The sequence below is a fragment of the Mobula birostris genome, chromosome 5, assembly GCF_030028105.1.
Source record: "Mobula birostris isolate sMobBir1 chromosome 5, sMobBir1.hap1, whole genome shotgun sequence".
Lineage (NCBI taxonomy): Eukaryota > Metazoa > Chordata > Chondrichthyes > Myliobatiformes > Myliobatidae > Mobula > Mobula birostris.
This window is the reverse complement of record NC_092374.1, coordinates 207,804,573-207,827,978: the sequence shown is the minus strand read 5'-3', so window position 1 is coordinate 207,827,978 and position 23,406 is coordinate 207,804,573. Positions and strand designations below refer to the sequence as shown.

Below are 23,406 nucleotides of genomic sequence, written 5' to 3'. Positions count from 1 at the left end.
AGCTGGGTGATGGGGAGAGATGGCAGCTCAGACTGGGTTATCAGCAATGTCTGAGTAAGGATCACAGCTGGGTGATGGGGAGAGATGGCAGCTCAGACTGGGTTATCAGGAACGTCTGAGTCAGAATCACAGCTGGGTGACGGGGGGAGAGATGGCAGCTCAGACTGGGTTATCAGCAATGTCTGGGTCAGAATCACAGCTGGGTGATGGGGAGAGATGGCAGCTCAGACTGGGTTATCAGGAACGTCTGATTCAGGATCACAGCTGTGTGATGGGGAGAGATGGCAGCTCAGACTGGGTTATCAGCAATGTCTGAGTCAGAATCACAGCTGGGTGACGGGGGGAGTGATGGCAGCTCAGACTGGGTTATCAGGAACGTCTGAGTCAGGGTCACAGCTGTGTGATGGGGAGAGATGGCAGCTCAGACTGGGTTATCAGCAATGTCTGAGTAAGGATCACAGCTGGGTGATGGGGAGAGATGGCAGCTCAGACTGGGTTATCAGGAACGTCTGAGTCAGGATCACAGCTGGGCAATGGGGAGAGATAGCAGCTCAGACTGGGTAATCAGCAATGTCTGAGTAAGGATCACAGCTGGGTGATGGGGAGAGATGGCAGCTCAGACTGGGTTATCAGGAACGTCTGAGTCAGGATCACAGCTGGGTGATGGGGAGAGATGGCAGCTCAGACTGGGTTATCAGCAATGTCTGTGTAAGGATCACAGCTGGGTGATGGGGAGAGATGGCAGCTCAGACTGGGTTATCAGGAACGTCTGAGTCAGAATCACAGCTGGGTGACGGGGGGAGAGATGGCAGCTCAGACTGGGTTATCAGGAACGTCTGAGTAAGGATCACAGCTGGGTGACGGGGAGAGATGGCAGATCAGACTGGGTTATCAGGAAAGTCTGAGTCCGGATCACAGCTGGGTGATAGGGAGAGATGGCAGCTCAGACTGGGTTATCAGGAACGTCTGAGTCAGAATCACAGCTGGGTGACGGGGGGAGTGATGGCAGCTCAGACTGGGTTATCAGCAATGTCTGGGTCAGGATCACAGCTGTGTGATGGGGAGAGATGGCAGCTCAGACTGGGTTATCAGGAACGTCTGAGTGAGAATCACAGCTGGGTGACGGGAGAGATGGCAGCTCAGACTGGGTTATCAGGAACGTCTGAGTGAGAATTACAGCTGGGTGATGGGGAGAGATGGCAGCTCAGACTGGGTTATCAGGAACGTCTGAGTCAGGATCACAGCTGTGTGACGGGAGAGATGGCAGCTCAGACTGGGTTATCAGGAATGCCTGAGTCAGAATCACAGCTGGGTGACGGGGGGAGATGGCAGCTCAGACTGGGTTATCAAGAACATCTGAGTGAGAATCACAGCTGGGTGACGGGGGAGTGATGGCAGCTCAGACTGGGTTATCAGGAACGTCTGAGTCAGGATCACAGCTGGGTGATGGGGAGAGATGGCAGCTCAGACTGGGTTATCAGCAGTGTCTGAGTAAGGATCACAGCTGGGTGATGGGGAGAGATGGCAGCTCAGACTGGGTTATCAGGAATGTCTGGGTCAGAATCACAGCTGGGTGACGGGGGGAGATGGCAGCTCAGACTGGGTTATCAGCAATGTCTGGGTCAGAATCACAGCTGGGTGACGGGGGGAGAGGTGGCAGCTCAGACTGGGTTATCAGCAATGTCTGGGTCAGAATCACAGCTGGGTGATGGGGAGAGATGGCAGCTCAGACTGGGTTATCAGGAACGTCTGAGTAAGGATCACAGCTGCATGACGGGGAGAGATGGCAGATCAGACTGGGTTATCAGGAACGTCTGAGTCAGGATCACAGCTGGGCAATAGGGAGAGATAGCAGCTCAGACTGGGTTATCAGCAATGTCTGGGTCAGAATCACAGCTGGGTGACGGGGGGAGAGATGGCAGCTCAGACTGGGTTATCAGCAATGTCTGGGTCAGAATCACAGCTGGGTGATGGGGAGAGATGGCAGCTCAGACTGGGTTATCAGGAACGTCTGAGTCAGGATCACAGCTGGGCAATAGGGAGAGATAGCAGCTCAGACTGGGTAATCAGCAATGTCTGAGTCAGGATCACAGCTGTGTGATGGGGAGAGATGGCAGCTCAGACTGGGTTATCAGGAAAGTCTGAGTCAGAATCACAGCTGGGTGATGGGGGGAGTGATGGCAGCTCAGACTGGGTTATCAGCAATGTCTGGGTCAGAATCACAGCTGTGTGATGGGGAGAGATGGCAGCTCAGACTGGGTTATCAGGAACGTCTGAGTCAGGATCACAGCTGGGTGATGGGGAGAGATGGCAGCTCAGACTGGGTTATCTGGAACGTCTGAGTCAGGATCACAGCTGGGTGACGGGGGGAGAGATGGCAGCTCAGACTGGGTTATCAGCAATGACTGAGTCAGGATCACAGCTGGGTGACGGGGAGAGATGGCAGCTCAGACTGGGTTATCAGCAATGTCTGAGTAAGGATCACAGCTGGGTGATGGGGAGAGATGGCAGCTCAGACTGGGTTATCAGGAATGCCTGAGTCAGGATCACAGCTGTGTGATGGGGGAGAGATGGCAGCTCAGACTGGGTTATCAGGAACGTCTGAGTCAGGATCACAGCTGGGTGATGGGGGAGAGATGGCAGCTCAGACTGCGTTATCAGGAATGTCTGGGTCAGAATCACAGCTGGGTGATGGGGAGAGATGGCAGCTCAGACTGGGTTATCAGGAACGTCTGAGTCAGGATCACAGCTGTGTGACGGGGGAGAGATGGCAGCTCAGACTGGGTTATCAGCAATGCCTGAGTCAGGATCACAGCTGGGTGACAGCGGTAGAATTGGCAGCTCAGACTGGGTTACCAGAGCTGACTTCATGAATGAAGGACAGAGATGGGGTGATTGCACACAATTTTCCCCAGGGAAGGTTAAGCCACCTGTGGATAACTACATGGATAAGAAAGATTTGGTGGAATATGGGACCATTACAGGTAAAATGAGGATAGATTAGATTGGCACTTGGGCCGGAAGACCAATCTGTATGTTTGTAACAGAAATCTGAATTTATTCTGGTGTTCAAAATGCTGCAGTCCAATCAGACAAGCTATTTTCTTCAAGCCTTGGGGTTGGAGATTGGATCTTTCATCAGAGTGTTGTAGATGGGCACAGGTTGGAGCTGGCATCTTTCATCTGACCGTGTTGTAGTTGGGCACAAGCAGAGGTTGGACTAAATCTTCATTGACCCCCTTTTGAATGACTGATTGGACAGTGGAGCATGGTGGTGAAGTCATGTTCGACCTGCAGAGATCGTGGAATATCCTTTGTACAGATGGCTGCAGGGGTGGATGATGGAGACCAGGGAATTGGTTGTTTCCAGAAGAGCAGAGGTGCAGAAATAGTTGAGCTGTGGCCAGCGGATCTCTGTCCACTATGGTAGAGGGGAAATCCTGGTTAGAGAGAAAACAACGTTGGACTAGAATCATTCTTTGTGTAACTCCAAGAAAAGATCAGGGAACAATCTCTGTCTAGTGGACACCAAATGTCTAAATCCCTGAATGTCTTCAGATCCACAAGTTTATTTCATGGTGGTCACAGTGAGCAATGGACCATGTCAATCTGTGTTTCCATTGGACGCTTTCTTGTCTCAAGTTTTAAAGCAGTGAATGGTGCCCTAGTAGTGCATTGCTGGGTGTTGTATCAAGACCAACCTTTCTTCAGTTGTTGAAAATATGTTTCAATTTCAACTGGGTTTCCTGTGTCAGATACTGTAAGTAATTTCCTGTACAAGAGAACCTGACACTTGTTGCTGCGGATCTGATGCAGCACAGGAACACTATAAAGTAAAGAACACAACAACAATAATTAAAAACATAATGAAGAACACATAAGACAGCTGGTATTCATTGATCGATTGTGTGTCCATAAAGTGGCGCTGGACACAGAAGTGTCTGTGCAGAAGGTGACAGACAGGAAATGATAAAGTTGTGGGTGTCGAGGGGTGGCTTAGTGGGTGGAAGTGTTGGATTGGCCTTACTGCTTGGGGACCGTAACCGTTTGAGTCTGGTGTGGTTGTTACGGGAGTGGGACAAATAATCCACCAGCAGGGTGGCTGGGAGCCTTCGTGATGTCACCGGCCTTTTCCCAGCACCTTTCAGTATGTTTGGTATGACTGACAAGCAGTAGTTAGAAATTCTGTTGGTCACTGTCGAAATGTGCTCCTTTTCACAGCAGTGCTGAAGAAGCGCCCAGCTTGGGACTTGAAAGGCCAGCTGGAGGACATGAAGAAACGGATGTCGGAGTACTCAGGAAAGCTCCAGCTCTCGGAGCAGCAGAGGAAAGAGTTTCAGGAAAGTGCGGGTTTGCACAGCAAACATTTGTCTGCCGCCGTTTCACGAAACAAGGAGCTTGAAGACAAGCTGCAGTTAGTATTCCTTTGGAAGGCTATCAGTAATGGCTGGAATTGAATTGGACAGCCCGTGTGGCTTCCCTTTGCACCCAGTGTAAATGTTGCTGCAGGCTTTGTGTTCATATTTTAGCACGAGATGGTCTCATTACTTATAGTAATACATGCAGTAAATTAATTCCAGTGGCAGTAGGTCAGAATTGTATTCAATGTCCATATCCTTCCACTTTCCTTGCATTCATAACGTCTCTTAAAAGTCTCTCATGTATCTGTGTCTACTATCGAAGACAGAGCATTCCAGGCAGCCAACTCAAATGTACTGAAAGGTGTGCTTTTTATAAAATCTTGTCTCTCATATCTCCTCTGAAATTGCCCCCTCTCACCTTCAATGCACAGGGTGGGGTGCCTGGAATGCACCAGAGCCTGCCAGATACATCAGAGACTTTCAGACAGTCACATCAATATGAGGAAAGTGGAAAGATATAGACATTGTGCTGGCAGAAGGGTTACAATAGTTGGCCATTTAATTGCTAATTTAGTTTGGCACATCATTGTTGGGCAGATGGCCTGATCCTATACGGTACTGTTCCATGTTCTAGAAGGTACTCCAGCTGTCATCGCTGAAGATGAGCCTTGTATCAGAGGGGAGGATAATTACGGAGTCTTTACCTTTTAAACGTTCTTCTAGTGTTAGTGGATGTAGCAGAGTGTTGTTCTGATCATTCTGTTCAGGTTACTGGAGCCTCTGGTGCAGAGCACAAGTTTGGAGTTGGAGAAGTACCGACGAGAGAACGCTGCCCTACAGGAGCTGTTACAACTCCGCGACACTCAACTCAGCACTTTAACTGCTGAGGTTGAAGAACTCTCCGCTGTGGTCAAAGCGTTAAAGGTAATGTCACACTTCTGGGTGTTTAGATAACATTTCCCCTTCCATTCCTCAGCCAAATGAAGGGTAGGAGTAGGGGACCTTAAATCTATCCTCTCGAAACTCCTGGCTTGGCTCATTCTGGTCCAGGCCTGATACTTTGCTGTTGAACAGTGTGTGAAGATTGGAGAAGGTGTTAGCAGGAGTCAGTACAGAGAGAATCATGGGGCAATTAAGGAAGGATTAAGATGATTAGAGAGTAGGATGCCTGAGTGGGGTGTTAAATAGTGGGTGAGGTGTGGGTGGCCCTGAAGATATCTACAGTGAGTTCAGAGGGAAGGATGAAAAAGATTTAGGGAAGAAGAGTTAAACGTGATGCTCCTCTGGAGGAGGAAGATTGATTCTTTGGACATTCCAGCTGTCCTTGGCCAGAGGCTGGAGAAACTGGAATCATTGCCACAGACGGCTGTGGAGGCCAAGTCATTGGGTATATTTAAAGCAGAGTGTGCTAGATTCTTGATTAGTCAGGAGTCAAAGGTAATGGGGAGGAGACAAGAGAGTGGGGTTGAAAATAAATCAGCCCTGATGGAATGGTGGAGCAGACTCGATGGGCTGAGTGGCCTCATTCTGCTCCTGTGTCCTATGGTCTTGCAGGTGAGATGTGGCCCTTCAGCCAAAGCAAGCCTTACCCTTCTGATTTGATCACCTTCTGTACTCTGATAACAAATGCAGCCTGCAGAAATCTGACTCAAATTCTCAACGGTTCCGTTTAGAGAGACGGTGCAGAATCTTCCACAATCTCCAGCGACTTGTAACTTTCCCCATGTGAAGCTTGTGCCTTTCCCAAATCTCATTTACAAGTGACATCAGACGAGTATCTGGAACTGCTTGTGGCCTGTGCAAAATCCTTTTGGGGTTCAAACTCTGCACCTTGTTGTGTTTTGAACCGACTGTTTTACCGAGCTGTAAGTAGGTGGAATTGTCAATATTACCTTTAGATTTGGTGCTGATACTGTTAGGAGAGATTTCAGGTGTTCCTAACTCTATGCCATTTCCTGCTCTTGTGCCTCAATGAAGCCATCTTCATGATGCAGGAGCAACACCTTATTCTGTCTGGGTAGCCTTCGACCTCATCGCATGGATATCGATTTCTCCTTTTGATTTTTCTCCCCTCACTCTGTGTTCTTCTCATCTGCGTATCACTTCCCCCGGCCCCCCACCTTTCCCCTTCTCCACACTTGTCTCTTATCAGATAACTTATTCCCTAGTCCTTTACCCTTCCCACCCTCCTGGCTTCACCTATCATCTTTTAGCTATCCTCCTTCCCCTCCCCCATCTTTTTATTCTGGCATCTTTCCCCCTCCTTTCCAGTCCTAAAGAAAGGTCTTGGTCCGAAACGTTAACAGTTTATTCATTGCCACAGATGGACCTGCTGAGTTCCTCCAGCATTTTGTGTGTGTTGCCCTGGGTTTCCAGCACCTGCAGAATCTCTTGTGTTTTTGCCGTGTTTCTGTGACCAGACGGCATGCATCATGTCTGTGAATGTGTACAGCTACAATGCTGATTAGCCATATTGCTCTCCTGTCCAGGCCACGCTATCATGCAAAGAGGAGGAGCTCGTGCAGAAGACTGAGTGTGTGGAGGAACAGCAGAAGATCATTGCCAGTCAGGCAGATAAACTACAAAGTATGGAGCAGACACTTACAAATCTGGAGCTGGAAAGACGGCAACTGCACAATACAGTACAAGAGCTGAAGGTACAGTGGGTCCAAGCAGTCGTGGCACTTCCACTCGCCCAAGGAGGACCTTGTAATCCTTGAGCAATTGGGGATGGAATTGAATTCACCGCACCTCTGTGTAGGGGAAAAGCAGGAGAGCCTGTAAGGGCTGGTGGTTCCCCTGACCTGCTTTATATTTGAGGCCATGAGCCAGAACTGCCTGGATGAGTAAGTGCAGTGATTCTCACAGCATGGAAGGCTGGACGGCCACATCTGTGCCAGGTGCGGCGAGCTGCAGCTCCTTAGGGACCAAGTTAGGGAACTGGAGCTGCAGCTCGATGACCTTCGTCTGGTCAGGGAGAGTGAGGAGGTGATAGAGAGAAGTTACAGGCAAGTAGTCACACTGGGGCCACGGGAGACAGATATATGGGTAACAGTAAGGAGAGGGAAGGGCTAGAGTCAGATGCTAGAGAGTACCCCTGTGGGTGTCCCCCTTAACAATAAGTACTCCCGTTTGAGTTCTGTCTGGGGGGGACAGCCTACCTGGGGGAAGAAACAGTAGCTGAATCTCTGGCACAGAGTCCGGCCCTGTAGCTCAGAAGGGTGGGGAAAGGAAGAAGGCAGCATTGACAGGGGACTCTGGATGCAGGAAAGAAACACAGATGTTAGTTCGCCTCCCAGGTGCCAGGGTCTGGGATGTTTCTGATCGTGTCCACGATATCCTGAAGTGGGAAGGAGAACAGCCAGAGGTTGTGGTACATATTGGTACCAATGACATAGATAGGAAAATGGAGGAGGTCCTGAAAGCAGACTAAAGGGAGTTAGGAAAGAGGCCGAGAATTGGGACCTCAAAGGTAATAATCTCTGGATTACTGCCTGTGCCACGCGACAATGAGTATATGAATAGAGTGAAGTGGAGGACAAATGTGTGGCTGACGGAGTGGAGCAGGGGGCAGGGATTCAGATTTCCGGATCATTGGGACCTCTTCTGGGGCAGGTGTGACCTGTACAAAAAGGACGGGTTGCACTTGATTCGCAGGGGGACCAATACCCTGGCGGGGAGGTTTGCAAAGTCTATTGGGGAGAGTCTAAACTAGAACTGCTGGGGGGGTGGGAACTGAACTGAAGAGACTGAGAAATGGGCAGCTGGCTCACAAATAGGAAAAGCTTGTAGTGAGTGTGAGAGGGAGGTTAGGCAGGTGATAGAGAAGGGATGCACTCAGACCGAAGGTTTGAGATGTGTTTATTTTAATGCAAGAAGCATCATGAACAAAGTGGATGAGCTTAGAGCGTGGATCAGCACTTGGAGCTATGATGTTGTGGCCATTACAGAGACTTGGATGGTGCAGGGGCAGGAATGGCTACTTCAGCTGCCAGGCTTTAGATGTTTCATAAAGGACAGGGAGGGAGGCAAAAGAGGTGGGGGCGTGGCACTGTTGATCAGAGATAGTGTCACGGCTACAGAAAAGGAGGAAGTCATGGAGGGGTTGTCTACGGAGTCTCTGGGTGGAAGTTAGGAATAGGAAGGGGTCAATAACTACTGGATGTTTTTTATAGACCACCCAATAGTAACAGGAACATCGAGGAGCAGATAGAGAGACAGATTCTGGAAAGGTGTAATAATAACAGGGTTGTTGTGGTGGGAGATTTTAATTTCCCAAATATTGATTGGCATCCCCCTAGAGTGAAGGGTTTAGATGGGGTAGAGTTTGTTAGGTGTATTCAGGAAGGTTTCTTGACACAATATGTAGATAAGCCTACAAGAGGAGAGGCTGTACTTGATCTGGTATTGGGGAAATGAACCTGGTCACGTGTCAGATCTCTCAGTGGGAGAGCATTTTGGAGATAGTGATCACAATTCTATCTCCTTTACCATAGCATTGGAGAGGGATAGGAACAGACAAGTTAGGAAAGTGTTTAATTGGAGTAAGGGGAAATATGAAGATATCGAGCAGGAACATGGAAGCATTAATTGGGAACAGATGTTATCAGGGAAATGTACGGCAGAAATGAGGCAGATGTTCAGGGGATATTTGTGTGGAGCTCTGCATAGGTACATTCCAATGAGACAGGGAAACGATGGTAGGGTGCAGGAACTGTGGTGTACAAAAGCTTTTGTAAACCTAGTCAAGAAGAGAAGAAAAGAAAAGCTTACGAAAGGTTCAGAAAACTAGGTAATGACAGAGATCTAGAAGATTATAAGGCTAATAGGAAGGAGCTTCAGAATGAAATTTTGGAGAGTGAGAAGGGGCCATGAGAAGGCCTTGGCGGGCAGGGTTAAGGAAAACCCCAAGGCATTCTACAAGTATGTGAAGAGCAAGAGGATAAGACGTGAGAGAATAGTTCCAATCAAGTGTGACAGTGGGAAAGTGTGTATGGAACCGGAGGAGATAGCAGAGGTACTTAATGAATACTTTGCTTCAATATTCACCACGGAAAAGCATCTTGGTGATTGTAGGGATGACTTACAGTGGATAGAAAAGCTTGAGCATGTAAATATTAAAGAAGAGGATGTGCTGGAGCTTTTGGAAAGCATCAAGTTGGATAAGTCGCTGGGACCAGATGAAATGTACCCCAGGCTACTGTGGGAGGCGAGGGAGGAGATTGCTGAGCCTCTGGCGATGATCTTTGCATCATCAGTAGGGACGGGACAGGTTCTGGAGGATTGGAAGGTTGTAGATGTTGTTCCCTTATTTAAGAAAGGGAGTAGAGATAGTCCAGGAAATTATGAGGTGGTTCATTTTGGTAGGTCAAAAATGATGGCAGAATATGGTATTAATGGTAAGACTCTTGACAGTGTGGAGGATCAGAGGGATCTTGAGGTCCGAGTCCATAGGACGCTCAAAGCTGATGTGCAGGTTGACTCTGTGGTTAAGAAGGCATACGGTGCATTGGCCTTTATCAATCGTGGGATTGAGTTTAGGAGCCGAGAGCTATGTTGCAGCTATATAGGACCCTGGTCAGACCATACTTGGAGTACTGTGCTCAGTTCTGGTCATCTCACTACAAGAAGAATGTGGAAACTATAGAAAGGGTACAGAGGAGATTTACAAGGATGTTGCCTGGATTGGGGAGCATGCCTAATGAGAATAGGTTGAGTGAACTGGGCCTTTTCTCCTTGGAGCGACGGAGGATGAGAGGTAACCTGACAGAGGTGTGCAAGATAACGTGAGGCATTGATCGTGTGGATAGTCAGAGGCTTTTTTCCAGGGCTGAAATGACTAACACGAGAGGGCACAGTTTTAAGGTTCTTGGAAGTAGGTACTGAGGGGATGTCAGGGGTATGTTTTTTACACAGAGAGTGGTGAGTGCCTGTAATGGGCTGCCAGCAAAGGTGGTGGAAGCTGATACGATAAAGTCTTTTAAGAGACTCCTTGACAGGTACATGGAGCTTTGAAAAATAGAGGGTAATTTCAGCACAGCACTGTTGGCTGAAGAGTCCCTTTTGTGCTGCAGGTTTTCTATGTCTATGAGTGGGCTCAACCATGAGCTGCTCTCAAAAGCCATCTTCAAGGCACTCTAGAAATCCCCCTCCTGGAATCCAGCACCAACCTGATTTTCCCAATCTACCTGCATATTGAAATCCACCATGACTATTGCCTATTTGGTATGCTTTTCCTATCTCCCATTGCAATTTGTAGACCACAGCTTTACTACTGTCTGGGTATGTGTGTGTTTGTCTGTGTGTCGTGAGTGATGAGGATCTCTGCCCATGGTCTAGGCCTTTCAACATTCAAAAGATTTCAATGAGATCTCTCCTTATCCTTCTGAATACGGACCCAGAGCCATCAAACATTCCTCGTATGACGACCCTCTAATTCATGGAATCATCCTTGTGAACCTCCTCTGGACCCTCTCCAATATCAGCACATCTTTTCTTAGACGAGGAGCTCAAAACTGATCACAATACTCAAGGTGAGGCCTCACCAGTGCCTTATAAAGCCTCAGCATCCCTGCTCTTGTATTCTAGACCTCCTGAAATGAATGTTAACATTGCATTTGTCTTCCTCACCACTGACTTGACCTGCAAGTTAATCTTTAGGGTGATCTGCACAAGGACTCCCAAGTCCCTTTGCATCTCAGATTTTTGGATTTTCTCCCCGTTTAGAAAACAGTCTGCATGTTTATTGTGCATTACTAGAGCGGCGTTACTAGTTAAGGAAAACGTCATAGCAGTGCTCAGTCAAGACAGATTGGAAAGTTTGTTTACAGGGGCATTGTGGGTGCAACTGAGGAATAAGAAAGGTATGACCATGTTAACGGGGCTCTATTAAAGTGGGCACGTGGCCAAGTGGTTAAGGCATTGGACTAGCGACCTGAAGGTCGTGAGTTCGAGCCCCAACCGAGGGAACGTGTTGTGTCCTTGAGCAAGGCACTTAATCACACATTGCTCTGTGACGACACTGGTGCCAAGCTGTATGGGTCCTAATGCCCTTCCCTTGGACAACGTTGGTATCGTGGAGACCACCCAACAGTCTGTGGGACTTAGAGAAACAAGCTTGTAGGGAGAGAGCAGACTGTTGCAAGGAACATGGTTGTTATAGTAGGTGATTCTAACTTTCCACATATTGATTGGAAATCCCTTAAGAACTGGATGGGAAAAATCTTTACAAATACGTTCCTTAAAGTTTCCTTAAACCTAAGAACATAAGGGATTGGAGCAGGAGTAGTCCATCTGGCCCGTCGAGCCTGCTTTGCCATTCAATAAGATCACAGATAATGGACTGGTCTCCACCTACCTGCCTTTTCCCCGTAACCCTTAATTCCCCTACTATGAAAAAATCTATCCAACCTGGGCTTATATTTACTGAGGCAGCCTCCGCTGCTTCATTGGGCAGAGAATTCCACAGATTCACCACTCTCTGGGAAAAGCAGTTTCTCCTCATCTCCATCCTAAATCTACTCCCTTAAATCTTGAGGCTGTGTCCCCTAGTTCTCACCTACCAGTGGAAACAACTTTCCTGCCTCTATCTTATCTATCCCTTTCATAATTATAAAATTATGTTTCTATAAGATCTCCTCTCATCCTCCTGAATTCCAGCAAGTACTGCAATTCAGGCAACTCAATTAAGTTAAACCCATCTCTGGAGTCAATCTGGTGAACCACCTCCAAAACCAGTAAGGTTTTGAGGAAGGATATATTGGTATACAGCCAGTGGCTTTTCTGTGCTCTTTCTCTCTGTACAGTGGCTTTTCTGTGCTCTTACTCTCTGTACAGTGCACAGCCAGTGACATTTCTGTACTCTTTCTCTCCTCTGTACAGTGGTGTTTCTGTGTTCTTTCTCTCCTCTGTACAGTGACGTTTCTGTGCTCTTTCTCTCTGTGCAGTGTACAGCCGGTGATGTTTCTGTCTGTTACACGGTGATGTTTCTGTGAGTGTACAGCCGGTGATGTTTCTGTCTGCTGCACGGTGGCGTTTCTGTGTAGTGTACAGCCGGTGATGTTTCTGTCTGTTACACGGTGATGTTTCTGTGTAGTGTACAGCCGGTGATGTTTCTGTCTGTTACACGGTGATGTTTCTGTGAGTGTACAGCCGGTGATGTTTCTGTCTGCTGCACAGTGATGTTTCTGTGAATGTACAGCCGGTGATGTTTCTGTCTGTTACACGGTGATGTTTCTGTGTAGTGTACAGCCGGTGATGTTTCTGTCTGTTACACGGTGGCGTTTCTGTGTAGTGTACAGCCGGTGATGTTTCTGTCTGTTACACGGTGGCGTTTCTGTGTAGTGTACAGCCGGTGATGTTTCTGTCTGTTGCACAGTGATGTTTCTGTGTAGTGTACAGCCGGTGATGTTTCTGTCTGTTACACGGTGGCGTTTCTGTGTAGTGTACAGCCGATGATGTTTCTGTCTGTTGCACAGTGATGTTTCTGTGTAGTGTACAGCCGGTGATGTTTCTGTCTGTTACACGGTGATGTTTCTGTGTAGTGTACAGCCGGTGATGTTTCTGTCTGTTACACGGTGGCGTTTCTGTGTAGTGTACAGCCGGTGATGTTTCTGTCTGTTACACGGTGGCGTTTCTGTGTAGTGTACAGCCGGTGATGTTTCTGTCTGTTGCACAGTGATGTTTCTGTGTAGTGTACAGCCGGTGATGTTTCTGTCTGTTACACGGTGGCGTTTCTGTGTAGTGTACAGCCGATGATGTTTCTGTCTGTTGCACAGTGATGTTTCTGTGTAGTGTACAGCCGGTGATGTTTCTGTCTGTTACACGGTGATGTTTCTGTGTAGTGTACAGCCGGTGATGTTTCTGTCTGCTGCACAGTGATGTTTCTGTGAATGTACAGCCGGTGATGTTTCTGTCTGCTGCACGGTGGCGTTTCTGTGTAGTGTACAGCCGGTGATGTTTCTGTCTGTTGCACAGTGATGTTTCTGTGTAGTGTACAGCCGGTGATGTTTCTGTCTGTTACACAGTGATGTTTCTGTGTAGTGTACAGCCGGTGATGTTTCTGTCTGTTACACGGTGATGTTTCTGTGTAGTGTACAGCCGGTGATGTTTCTGTCTGTTACACGGTGATGTTTCTGTGTAGTGTACAGCCGGTGATGTTTCTGTCTGTTACACGGTGGCGTTTCTGTGTAGTGTACAGCCGGTGATGTTTCTGTCTGTTACACGGTGGCGTTTCTGTGTAGCGTACAGCCGGTGATGTTTCTGTCTGTTGCACAGTGATGTTTCTGTGTAGTGTACAGCCGGTGATGTTTCTGTCTGTTACACGGTGGCGTTTCTGTGTAGTGTACAGCCGATGATGTTTCTGTCTGTTGCACAGTGATGTTTCTGTGTAGTGTACAGCCGGTGATGTTTCTGTCTGTTACACGGTGATGTTTCTGTGTAGTGTACAGCCGGTGATGTTTCTGTCTGTTACACGGTGGCGTTTCTGTGTAGTGTACAGCCGGTGATGTTTCTGTCTGTTACACGGTGGCGTTTCTGTGTAGTGTACAGCCGGTGATGTTTCTGTCTGTTGCACAGTGATGTTTCTGTGTAGTGTACAGCCGGTGATGTTTCTGTCTGTTACACGGTGGCGTTTCTGTGTAGTGTACAGCCGATGATGTTTCTGTCTGTTGCACAGTGATGTTTCTGTGTAGTGTACAGCCGGTGATGTTTCTGTCTGTTACACGGTGATGTTTCTGTGTAGTGTACAGCCGGTGATGTTTCTGTCTGCTGCACAGTGATGTTTCTGTGAATGTACAGCCGGTGATGTTTCTGTCTGCTGCACGGTGGCGTTTCTGTGTAGTGTACAGCCGGTGATGTTTCTGTCTGTTGCACAGTGATGTTTCTGTGTAGTGTACAGCCGGTGATGTTTCTGTCTGTTACACAGTGATGTTTCTGTGTAGTGTACAGCCGGTGATGTTTCTGTCTGTTACACGGTGATGTTTCTGTGTAGTGTACAGCCGGTGATGTTTCTGTCTGTTACACGGTGATGTTTCTGTGTAGTGTACAGCCGGTGATGTTTCTGTCTGTTACACGGTGGCGTTTCTGTGTAGTGTACAGCCGGTGATGTTTCTGTCTGTTACACGGTGGCGTTTCTGTGTAGTGTACAGCCGGTGATGTTTCTGTCTGTTGCACAGTGATGTTTCTGTGTAGTGTACAGCCGGTGATGTTTCTGTGAGTGTACAGCTGGTGATGTTTCTGTCTGTTGTGCTCCCTGCAGGGGAACATTCGTGTCATCTGCAGAGTCCGGCCACTCCTGGAGCTGGATGGAGATAGCAACATGGCGCATATTCAGTTCTTGCCCAGTGATGAGAAGGTGATTACCTTGTTAAAGCAAGAGGTAAGATTTAGCTTAAGCTGTGTACATTGCCATAAGGCTGTGAAGTGCAGTGTCATCATGATGCTTGGCCTGCAGGGTTGAGAATAGCCACAGACGAAGGCTGGCCACTGACCGTTGTGCACTGGTGTTACACGTCAAACCAGTTGGTGCTGAGGACTGGAACAACTAGGGCTTGTTCACATTCGCTGCATGTTCCTGACTGTTAAGCACATGGGTACTAGAGTGTAGAGACGTGGAGGTGTATGCGGGAGGGAAAGGTTAGATTGCTCTGAGTAGGTTAAAGGGTTGGCACAACATTGTGGGCTGAAGGGCCTGTACTGTTATATTCCATATTTCTGGGGTTAATTGTTAGAGGTAGTTGTGCAAAGCTGCGGTACAAAGTTCAATCATGGGATTGAAATTGCACCTGAGAGAGCTGAGGGGTAAGCTTTGGTCTTCAGCTCTTCTGCTGATGTTATACGCTGAACTTTCTTCAATCTTCCTCCCGCTCCAAAAGGCTCGCACTGGCCACAACCGCAAGGAAGATGCGAAATATAACTTCAGTTTCGACCGCGTTTTCCAGCCAGTGGCGAAGCAGGAAGAAGTGTTTGAAGATATCTCTCAGCTGGTACAGGTAATGTAGGCACTTTCACCATTCACACTTGCTGTCCGTAGTGACTTGACACCTGACAGCAGGGAACATGTTGCATGCAAACTGGAGACCAGGGGCTGGGTAAATGAGCAAAGTGCTGATACAGTTGAATTTTGTACTGTTCAAGGGTTTGTTCTAATGTGGCTCCAATCATTTCAGTCATACTGCACAGAAACAGACCACTCGGCAGCTTAGACAAATTACAGCACGGTGCCCACTTACCCGCATCCCAGTGTAAACCCTTCCAATCCATATACCGTGAAGGTGTTTCTTGTATATTATTATCAACCACCTAGTCTGGCACTCTGCTGAAAAGTTTCACCCTTCAACTTCCACTAATTTTTTCCCCTCTCACTAAACCTCTCTCAACCCAGTCCCTTGAGTCCTTACAATATCTTTGTAAATCTTTCCTGCATTTTAGCTTAATGGCATCATTCATTTTACAGCTGCAGTACAGCATCCCACCTTTTGCACTCAATGCCCTGACTGATGAGGGCCAGTAGGCGAGAAGCCACCTTATCACCCTGTGTACCTATGACGCCACTTTCTGGGAACTGTGCATTTGTATTGCTCATCTTCAACGTTAACGGTCACCCTTCAACAAGGAATGAATATTACTGTACTATATACTAACTGATCAGACAAGAAGCCACCCTTATCACCCTGTGTACCTGTGACACTGATTTCCGGGACTCTGCATTTGTACTGCTCTTGTTCAGTGTCAATAGTCACCCTTCAACAAGCCATGGGTAGTACTGTACTATACACCCCATCCACTTCAAGTTTCAACGTGTTGCTCTTCCTCACATCGCTGTACTAGAGTTGTAGAAAAGTACTGCTTAGGAACAGGCTATTCAGTCCATCTAGTCCATACCGAAACCGTTTAAACTACCTACTGCCATCGACCAGCACCAGGACCACAGCCCTCCAATACCCTACCATCCATGTACCAAACCAAACTAAACTTAATGTTGAAATCGAGTTTGCATGCACCACTTGTGCTGGCAGCTCATTCCACACTCTCAAGACCCTCTGAGTGAAGAAGTTTCCTCTTGTGTTTCCCTTAAACTTTTCACCTTTCACCCTTGACCTATTGCCTCTGGTTGTAGTCCCACCCAACCTTAGTGGAAAAAGCCTGTCTGTATTACACCTCTGTGTCCCTCATAATTTTGTATACCTCTATCAAATCTCCTCTCAATCTACTCTACGCGCTAAGGAATGAAGTCCTAATGTATTCAATTTTCCTTATAATTCAGGTCCTCCAGACCTGGCAACATCCTTGTAAGGTTTCCATACTCTTTTAACCTTAATTACATCTTTCCTGTCAATAGGTGACCAAACTGCACACAATACTGCAAACTAGGCCTCACCAATGTCTTATACAACTTCAACATAACATCCCATCTCCTGTACTCAATATTCTGATTTATGAAGGCCAATGTGCCAAAAGCTTTCTTTACAACCCGATCTACCTGTGGTGCCACTTTCAATGAATTGTGGATCTGTATTCCCAGATCTCTTTGACCTACCACACTCCTCAGTGCCCTACCGTTCACTGTGTAAGACCAACCCTGGTCGGTCTTACTGAAACTACCCCATCTGGCACCAGCAATCATTCCAGTCAACGTCACTTAGATCACATCTTTTCCCACTTCTGATGTTTGGTCTGAACTACAACTAAACTTCTTGACTGTGTTTGCATGCTTTCATGATTGGCTGATGAGATATTTATATTTACGAGGAGGTGTACAGGTAGAGCCCTGAGCTGTAATAGCGTTGTGCTAACTGCCGCGGTAGAGTAATTGTGAGCACGACACCACCACAGCTTGGGATGTTCAATTCCGCCTCCATCTGTAAGGAGTTTGTATGTCACCCCCGTGACCGCCTGGGTTTCCTCTGGTGCTCCCGTTTCCTCCCAGAGCACAGAATCACACTGGTTAGGAAGGGTTAATTTCTCCTGTGGTTAGGTTCGTGTTAAATAGGTCGGCTGCTGTGCTTGTTGAGGGAAAGGCCTGTTCTGTGCTAGAACCTGTAAATAAAAATGATAGTGATCACTCAGTGTATATCAAATGAAGATTTGGAGATTATTCCACCTTCAGTGATGCCACGTAGTTACGATGTTCTGCATGAATTTCATTGGAGGTGGAATAGGTTCCCAATCTGAAATGATATGATTTGGAATTCTCAAATTGGCGTCAGAGTTGTGTGCCCAAGATAATGACCGAATGGATTTGAATCTGTCTAATTATTTCTTGTTAAACCAGTCACGCCTACTGTGGCACAAGTATAACAGCTCTGTCCAACAGCCCGTAACTTGCCCTTTCACCACATGACTTCATGTGCCTTCCTCCTCTCTCCAGGATGAGGACTTTGCAGCCTCTGCTGGTGTTTCTGTAGTTCGGGTATTTACAGGATGGGGTTACCAGCCGTGTCCTCCTTTCACAGCCAGGCTCGGACCATCCGCGGTAGAATTAGTCTAATTATTTGCCCTGCTGTAACCTTGTCTGCCTTTCTCTTTCAGTCTGCTCTAGATGGATACAATGTGTGCATCTTTGCCTATGGTCAAACGGGCAGTGGCAAGACTTATACAATGGAGGGACCTGATAACTTCACACGGGACACGAAGGGGATGATCCCACGAGCTGTCGACCAGCTCTTCACCACTGCACACAGACTGGAGAGCATGGGATGGGTGGTGAGTTGGCATGCGTCTCCCTATGCTCACCATTGTCGTGTGCTGTTCAGCTAGGTCTTCTAAATATACAGTGACAGACTACAACAAACACCAACAGATCAAATTATGTGCACATTTATTACTTGCAAAGGAAGTCTACATGTTAAGTCATTGGTAGGTAGCTTACAGCTCAAAACAGATTATTTTTATGTCTAGAGTACAGTAATTTCATCAATTTCATGTCTTTGAGATTATTTGCTCCTATACTCAACTTCCCGTGTTATGAAGGCCAGCATGCCATTAGCTTTCTTCACTGCCTGCTGTACCTGCATGCTTACTTTCAGTGACTGATGTACAAGAACACCTGGATCTCGTTGTACTTCCCCTTTTCCTAACTTGACTCCATTCAGATAGTAACCTGCCTTCCTGCTCTTGCCACCAAAGTGGATAACTTCACACTTATCCACATTAAACTGCATCCGCCCACTCACCCAACCTGTCCAAGTCACCCTGCATTCTCATAACATCCTCCTCACATTTCACACTGCCACCCAGCTTTGTGTCATCGGCAAATTTGCTAATGTTACTTTTAATCCTTTCATCTAAATCATTAATGTATATTGTAAATAACTGTGGTCCCAGCACCGAGCCTTGCGGTACCCCACTAGTCACTGCCTGCCATTCTGAAAAGGACCCATTAATCCCTACTGTTTGTTTCCCGTCAGCCAACCAATTTTCTATCCATGTCAGTACCCTACCCCCAATACCATTTGCTCTAATTTTGCACACTAACCTCCTACATGGGACCTTATCAAAGGCTTTCTGAAAGTCCAGGTACACTACATCCAAACAACAGGAATTCTGCAGATGCTGGAAATTCAAGCAACACACATCAAAGTTGCTGGTGAACGCAGCAGGCCAGGCAGCATCTCTATGAAGAGGTACAGTCGACGTTTCAGGCCGAGACCCTTCGTCAGGACTAACTGACCTCTTCATAGAGATGCTGCCTGGCCTGCTGCGTTCACCAGCAACTTTGATGTGTGTTGGTACACTACATCCACTGGCTTTCCCATGTCCATTTTCACAGTTACATCCTCAAAAAAATTCCGGATTAGTCAAGCACGATTTCCCCTTCGTAAATCCATGCTGACTCGGACCGATCCTGCCACTGCTATCCAAATATGCTGCTATTTCATTTTTTATAATTGATTCCAGCATCTTCCCCACCACTGATATCAGGCGAACTGGTCTATAATTGCCTGTTTTCTCTCTCCCTCCTTTCTTAAAAAGCGGGATAACATTAGCTACCCTCCAATCCGCAGGAACTGATCCTGAATCTATAGAACATTTGGAAAATGATTACCAATGCATCCATGATTTCTAGAGCCACCTCCTTAAGTACCCTGGGGTGCAGACCATCAGGCCCTGGGACTTATCAGCCTTCAGTCCCATCAGTCTATCCAACACCATTTTCTGCCTAATGTGAATCTCCTTCAGTTCCTCCGTTACCCTAGGTCCTCCGGCCACTATTACATCTGGGAGATTGTTTGTGTCTTCCCTAGTGAAGACAGATCCAAAGTAGCTGTTAAGCTAGTCTGCCATTTCTTTGTTCCCCATAATAATTTCACCCATTTCTGTCTTCAAGGGCCCAACTTTGGTCTTAACTAATCTTTTCCTCTTCACATACCTAAAGAACTGAGTGGAAATGTTTAAGTGAACGTGTTGGGAAACTTTGTCACTCAGAGGGTGCTGCGAGTGTGGAGCAAGATGCCAGCGTGTGAGATGGGTACATGCATGGGAGGGGTATGAAGTGCCACGGTCGATGGGACGAGACACATTACTAGGGCATGAACTAGATGGGCTGAAGAGCCGGTTTGTGTTCTGTGAATGATTAGATTATTAATGGCCTTAAGTTTGTTATTTGTGAGTGCTGTCTATCGTTTTCAGTACAAATTCACTGTCAGCTTTCTGGAGATCTACAATGAAACGATCCGCGACCTGCTGGTCAGAAAGCCGGAGAAGAGCGTTGAGTATGAGATCAAGCAGCTGAGCAGCACCAACCAGCAGCTCCACGTGACGAACCTCAAGTACGTCGGTGTTGAGACACAGGAGGAGGTGTGTATCTCTGCCATCCGTCCAGCATTGCTTGTGTGTTCTGTCCTTTCTCCTCCCACAGCACAGGTCGGGTGTTGTACAGAACATTGTCTCTGAGGCACTGGGCGGCTCGTGGTGTCCATATCCGCTGCTGGCCTGGTCACTGCCCCCAAACACTGAGCTGCAGCTCGGGCTTCAGTCCCGGCCCCGTTCCGTAAGGAGTTTCTGTGTGCCCTGCCCTCCCATGGAATGAGTGGGGTTTCTCCACTTTCCTTCCACAGTTCAAACACGTTCCTGGTGGCTTAATTGGTCATTGTAACTCGTTCCATGATTAGGTTAGGGTTAATTGGGGTTGTTGGGGGCTGGGAGAGCAGTGTGGCTCGAATGGCCAGAAGGGCCTACGCCACACTGGATCGCTAAAATAAAAATCAAATCTGTACATTGCTCTGGTTCACCCTATGACCACTACATTGAGTGGAATAGAGTCACAGGTGAGCACAGCAGAATGGGGTCAGGAGCACAATAACCTCCTCTTTGTGCTCTCTGCTCGTTCAACTGTTCAACACCTCCATGGTGAGACTGATGCAGTGGGGTGGGTGGTTGGGTTCTGGTGTGAAAGTGCTCTTTGCTCTCCCCGCAGGTCTACAAACTGATTGCCATTGCAAAAGCTAACCGATCAGTGGCGAAAACCGCGATGAATGATCACTCTTCGCGAAGCCACAGTGTCTTCCAGCTGCACGTAGAAGGGACGGATTCTGCCCATGGTCTGCAGTGCACGTGTGAGTATCTACCCCATTGTGCGTGGGTTCAACCGAACCATCTGTCATTGAGAAACCGAACCATCTGTCATTGAGAAACTGAACCATCTGTCATTGAGAAACCGAACCATCTGTCATTGAGTTCTGATGGATGGTTCATATCGAACCATCGGTCATTGAGAAACCGAACCATCTGTCATTGAGTTCTGATGGATGGTTCATATCGAACCATCGGTCATTGAGAAACTGAACCATCTGTCATTGAGAAACCGAACCATCTGTCATTGAGTTCTGATGGATGGTCAATCGAACCATCTGTCATTGAGAAACCGAACCATCTATCATAGAGTTCTGATGGATGGTTCAACCAAACCATCTGTCATTGAGTTCTGATGGATGGTCAATCGAACCATCTGTCATTGAGAAACCGAACAATCTGTCATTGAGAAACCAAACCATCTGTCATTGAGTTTTGATGGATGGTTCAACCGAACCATCTGTCATTGAGAAACCGAACCATCTGTCATTGAGAAACCGAACCATCTGTCATTGAGAACCCGAACCATCTGTCATTGAGAACCCGAACCATCTGTCATTGAGAACCCGAACCATCGGTCATTGAGAAACCGAACCATCGGTCATTGAGAAACCGAGCCATCTGTCATTGAGAAACCGAGCCATCTGTCATTGAGAAACCGAACAATCTGTCATTGAGTTCTGATGGATGGTTCATATCGAACCATCTGTCATTGAGTGTTGATGTATGGTTCAACCGAACCATCTGTCATTGAGTTCTGATGGATGGTTCCACCGAACCATCTGTCATTGAGTTCTGATGGATGGTTCCACCGAACCATCTGTCATTGACAAACCGAACCATCTGTCATTGAGTTCCGATGGATGGTTCAACCGAACCATCTGTCACTGAGTTCTGATGGATGGTTCCACCGAACCATATGTCATTGAGAAACCGAACTATCAGTCATACATCTGTCATTGAGTTCTGATGGATGGTCAATCGAACCATCTGTCATTGAGTAATCGAACCATCTGTCATTGAGAAACCGAACCATCTGTCATTGAGAAACCGAACCATCTGTCATTGAGAAACCGAACCATCGGTCATTGAGAAACCGAACCATCGGTCATTGAGAAACCGAACCATCTGTCATTGAGAAACCGAACCATCTGTCATTGAGAAACCGAGCCATCTGTCATTGAGAAATCGAGCCATCTGTCATTGAGAAATCGAACCATCTGTCATTGAGTTCTGATGGATGGTTCAACCGAACCATCTGTCATTGAGTTCTGATGGATGGTTCATATCGAACCATCTGTCATTGAGAAACCGAACCATCTGTCATTGAGTTCTGATGGATGGTTCAACCGAACCATCTGTCATTGAGTTCTGATGGATGGTTCCACCGAACCATATGTCATTGAGAAACCAAACTATCAGTCATACATCTGTCATTGAGTTCTGATGGATGGTCAATCGAACCATCTGTCATTGAGTTCTGATGGATGGTCAATCGAACCATCTGTCATTGAGAAACCGAACCATCTGTCATTGAGAAACCGAACCATCTGTCATTGAGAAACCGAACTATCGGTCATTGAGTTCTGATGAGTGGTTCAATCGAACCAGTTCTGATGGATGGCTTCAACAGAGCCATCTGTCATTGAGTAATCGAACCATCTGTCATTGAGTAACTGAAGCATTTGTCATTGAGTTGGCTGATGGATGGTGGCTGTTGTCATTTCTGCTTTCGAGGCCACAGTGGCCAGAAACACCCATTTCCACTGCTCATTCATCATGAGTTTCTTTTTTCTCCCAGTCCCTCTCCGTTACTTGCTCAGTTATTTATCCCACTCTGAATGTGGCTGAGTGCTGCCTGATCACACTACAGAATAATCCAGTGCTCGTTTCCACGCTGGAAGCAGGTGCAGGATTATTCAGCACACGATGTTGTGCCAGCTTTTTGACTGACTCTAAAATTAATCTCCCCCTCCCCTCTCACATCACCCTTTGTTTTTCTTTCATCCATGTTCTTATCTTCTTAAATGCCCCTAATGTACCTGCCTCTACCAGCACCCGGGCAGGGTGTTCCATGCACCAGCCACTCTGTATTAAAACAACAACTTACCTCGGACATTCCACCCCCCCCCCCCGGCAATACTTTCCCCCAAGCACCTTACAATTATGAGGCGTCGTATTAGTCATTTTCACCCTGGGAAAAAGTCTCTGGCTGCTCACTCGATCTATACCTCTTATCATCCGGTACACCTCTCTCAAGTCCCCTCTCAACCTGCCTCACTCCAAAGAGTAAATGCCAAGCTTGTTAAACCTATCTGAGAGTCATAGAGAAGTACAGCACAGAAACAGGCCTTTCAGCCCATCTACTCCATGCCAAAACCATTCAAACTGCCTACTCCCATTGACCTGCTTCAGGACTATCACCCTCCCATATCTCAGCCATCCATGTACCTATCCAAACTTCTCTTAGCGT

General features: G+C 47.3%; 1 protein-coding gene across 1 annotated transcript in view; it reads left to right on the top strand.

Annotated features, from left to right (window-relative positions):
• kifc1 (kinesin family member C1) overlaps positions 1-23,406 on the top strand; it is an 82,264-nt gene that overhangs the window by 35,794 nt on the left and 23,064 nt on the right. The window contains exons 6-13 of the mRNA XM_072259426.1: positions 4,222-4,414; positions 5,129-5,285; positions 6,851-7,018; positions 14,620-14,739; positions 15,236-15,352; positions 17,892-18,065; positions 19,992-20,159; positions 20,779-20,917. Of these exons, the coding sequence (XP_072115527.1) occupies positions 4,222-4,414; positions 5,129-5,285; positions 6,851-7,018; positions 14,620-14,739; positions 15,236-15,352; positions 17,892-18,065; positions 19,992-20,159; positions 20,779-20,917 (1,236 nt within the window). The remainder of the gene's footprint in view (positions 1-4,221; positions 4,415-5,128; positions 5,286-6,850; positions 7,019-14,619; positions 14,740-15,235; positions 15,353-17,891; positions 18,066-19,991; positions 20,160-20,778; positions 20,918-23,406) is intronic.